The sequence below is a fragment of the Pinus tabuliformis genome, chromosome 4_1 (genome assembly GCF_031772625.1).
Source record: "Pinus tabuliformis cultivar Carrire ecotype Pingquan chromosome 4_1, CPIR1, whole genome shotgun sequence".
NCBI lineage: Eukaryota > Viridiplantae > Streptophyta > Pinopsida > Pinales > Pinaceae > Pinus > Pinus tabuliformis.
Genome location: NC_142303.1, coordinates 980149295 through 980153220, shown reverse-complemented (window position 1 = coordinate 980153220; position 3926 = coordinate 980149295). Strand labels below are relative to the sequence as shown.

At 41.4% G+C, this 3926-nt stretch overlaps 1 protein-coding gene across 1 annotated transcript; it reads right to left on the bottom strand.

The window, feature by feature from the left end:
- Nucleotides 1-227: 227 nt before the first annotated feature.
- On the bottom strand, nucleotides 228-665 carry LOC149179409 (uncharacterized). The gene has a single exon (XM_089422456.1). It carries the CDS (start codon nucleotides 663-665, stop codon nucleotides 228-230), a length of 438 nt encoding a protein of 145 aa, XP_089278582.1.
- Nucleotides 666-3926: the final 3261 nt, after the last annotated feature.

The window sequence follows — 3926 nt, the reverse complement described above, 5'->3', positions numbered from 1 at the left end:
CATAGGACTGTTGGTATGTGTACATCCCAATCATTCCTTTTCACGTTGCAAACCTTCGTCAACACATTCTCCAAGATCTTGTTGAATGCTTCAACCATACTGTTAGCTTGAGGATGATAGGGCGTACTCTTTTGATGATAAACCTGGAATTCTTCAAGCATTATGACAATTGTTTCATTTAAGAAATGCGTACCCCTATCGCTCATCAATATCTTAGGACACCCAAACTAAGTCAAGACAAATTCGAAAAGGAACTTCACAGCTGTAGCAGTGCTACAGTCTTTGATCGATTGTGCTTCTGCCCATCTCGTCAAATACTCCGTCGCAGTAATAATGTACTGTGCACCCGTCTTTTTCCTTGGTGGTTGTATCAGACCTACAAATTCAATCGCCCATTTGTCAAACACCTGTAATGAAATCTGTGGATTTAAAGGTAGTTCATCCATCTGCGATGGCTTCCCTGTCCTCTGACAAGCATCGCATGCCCTACAATGTGCCTTAGAATACTTATGCACCATTGGCCACCACACTCCTACACGCGGAATTTTCTGCGTGGTTGGTCTGCATGCATAGTGTCCTCCTGCCGTTAGTCCATGTGCTTTAGTGAGGATGTTGGATTGTTCAAACTCCGAAACGTATCGGTGTAGTATTTCATGAGTGCCCATCTTATACAAGTGTCCAACTATTACAGAGAAATTAGCTGCGTAGATCACCAATTCCTTTTTCTGCTATGTTGAATATCCTTCCGGGGCTGTGCCAGTAGTTAAAAATTGGATTATATCGGAAAAATGATCATCCACGACACGCACAACAAAGAGCTCCGCATCTGACAACCATTCTTCCAAACTAGTTGGTTCCTCGCCAATCTCAATTCTGGATTGATGATCCAGTCCTACATTTTATTGTCCAAGCTTCAAAATTACCTCAAAATCATATTCTTTGAAAAGCAATAAGCACCTACATATCTTTCCCCCCCCAACATAGGCTTATTGACTAGGTACTTGAGAGCGGAGTGATCTGTATACATCTTGAAGTGTGTGCCCAAAATTTAATGTTGAAATTTTGTAGTGCATACACCATCGCCAACCCTTCGTGCTTTGTAGTTGAGTATTTCTTCTTGGCCTTTGATAATTTCCTGCTCACGAAGGCTATAAGGTGATCAATTTCTCCTTCACATGGTTGGGTCAATACCGCACCTAGCGCAATACAAGAGGCATCCACATGAACATGAAATTCTTTCTTCCAGTCTGGGAACACCAAAATGGGTGTAGTCACCATCTTTTCCTTTAACACATCCAGACTGTGCTGACACTCCTCATCCCAGTAAAAAGTCATGTCCTTCTTCAGTAATTTCTCCATTGGTGCAGTTATCTACACATATGCTTTGATAAACTTCCTATAATATCCAGTGTGGCCTAACGTTGCACACAATTTCTTTACATTCTTGGGAGCATCTAAATTGACAATAAAAACTATCTTCACAAGGTCTACCATTAATCTTTGATTGCATACCACATGACTTAGCAATATCCCATAAGGCACACAAAAGATACATTTCTTCAAATTTAGGGCAATTTGGTATCTGCGACAAGTATCCAACATAAGGCGCAAACTTATAATGTGGTGCTTTGCCAACCCGAACATTGTCCAATCATCAAAATATACTTCTAAGAATTTATGGATGAAATTCTTTAAACGCAACAATTATGACCCTTGAGAAGATCGCGGGCACATTCTTCAGCCCAAATGGCATCACTGTGTACTAGAAGCATCCCCACTCCGTCACGAAGGTAGTCTTGCTGCGATCCTCCAGCGTGATATTAATCTGATGGTACCTTGAGAAACTATTAGTGAATGAATAGGCTTCCTTCCCTCCAACATTCTCCAAAACTTCATCTGTAAATAACATTAGAAATGGGTCATGAGCGCACACATCATTGAGCTTTCTCAGATCTATGCATATTTTGATTTTACCATGTTGCTTCTTTTCCTGAACAACCATAGGGCTCACCCAATCAGACTCTTCTATTAGCTCAATGATTCCAGCCTCCAGCATTTTTTCTAGTTCTTTGTGCGCCTTCTCCTTATACTTGGGATTTAGATGGTAGGGTCTCTATTTTACGGAATTTGCATCGGGCTTTAGAGTTATCTTCATTACACCCAGATCTCTGAAAATGCCCTTCAGATCCGAGAACTTGGTAGGAAACAAGTCCTGATACTTGCGCAACAGCTCTGCAACTTTATCAACAGTATCATCCCAATAATTTCCTATCTTTGCAAACTTAGGCTGCACTTCGGATCCAATATTTACTTGCCTCATTTTTAGAGGTTCTGTTATATCAGGATTCGTTGCTTTGGGGCCTTCAACCTCGCGTTGTCCCTTGGTCTCTGGAATGTTAATATTTTGTGGATCCTCTTCTTTTGTTTCTGTAGTCACGTTGTAGCATTCCAACGCATGACGCAACTATGTATTCCATTATGGTTGAACCCATTCTACCAGCTCCTCAGGTGTCATGAAGATTTCGGCCTTGATTTCCTAGAGCTCTTCATCAATGCATGCAAATCCATCCTCAAAATTGAAGGTTAACAAGAAAATTTCCCTCAAAATATCCCACTCAGCCATCCCATGGCGTAGCTCCATTTCCAAGTAACATTCATCAGAATAGTATCTATGGTGTGACAAAATATATGTACCCATTCCAGTTGAGGCTCCTCCCCCCAAGCTTTAGTCCATTGCACCAAATGCTTGCGCAGATCATCCTTTCCTGAATATTTCTTTGTCAAGCAGGTATTCATGTGCCTGGACCTTAGCTTCATCATTTGCTTGTACTCTTTCCAATAAGCAAAGCTATCATTATGTGTACCCCACCAACGGGCAGGCGTAGCACGCAGTGCCGAATCAAGGACCTAGAATCGATGCTCTTCTGGCATCTCTCTTCAAACTTATCTAGAAACAAACTAACATTATGTAAGTCGTCATAATGAGGAAGATTTCTTACCTCCGTGGATACGCACCGAAGCAACTTTGTCATCATATTGCATCGCAACATTGAAACTTCCTGCAACCTATTCTACCAATGCTTGAGTTCTTCATCTAAATATGAGGTACATGAGCTATATTTATCCCATGCAATTCACCCATCTGTAGTGGATTAATCCAATCGTCATCACGCGCAGTAATATTGTATATCTGATCCAAATCACTGTCCTCTTCACAATCGCGGATTGGTTCAGTGTAGCACGGTCCCTCAACAGGATTGAGTGGTACAATGACTCACAATGCCTTCCTCTCAAATTTCATCCTTCGCTTATTTAAATTAATTATGTCATCCATGTCAAAGGCCCAATCAATTCCTAATAGCACAGGGTAAGGATTGCTATCATCTACAATTTCAATTACTTCAAAGTCATCCAAAGCGCTTGTTCCCTCAATGTTTACTGTTACCCCTTATAGGTGCCCCATAGGAATGATATTTTGTTGATTGGCTAGTTGTATAGGAGACCATTGTAGCGCAAGTCTCCCCATCCTTTCCCATGTCTTCTTAGGTAGTACGTTCACATCACATCCGAGATCCAAGATGACTTGATCCATTTCATACTCTCCAATCTGTGCGGTCAGCCTCATCTCGTGCCCTATTCACTTCTTATGTTTACCCAGTTTCCTCACAGCATACTGTTAGGGAGGAGTCTTTATTTTACCCATATAGTTTTCAATTAGCTCCTGGAGTCCTTCCACTGCCTTCCTATCCCACAATAGCTTCATACATGTCTTCAGAAAAGTGGCTAATAGTGAGGGGTCTATGTCCTGTGCTTCATTGTTTTCAGTTGGTTTCTCCTGACTTCCTGACGTAGAAGCCTCAACAAATTTCTTCTTGGCCTCCATAAAATTTTCCTTAGCCCAGTTGAGATCAAACCCGACCTCCTTT

Bases quoted from the DNA above. Each gene is read 5' to 3' on its own strand.
- LOC149179409 (XM_089422456.1), bottom strand. From the start codon at position 665: ATGGGCACTCATGAAATACTACACCGATACGTTTCGGAGTTTGAACAA.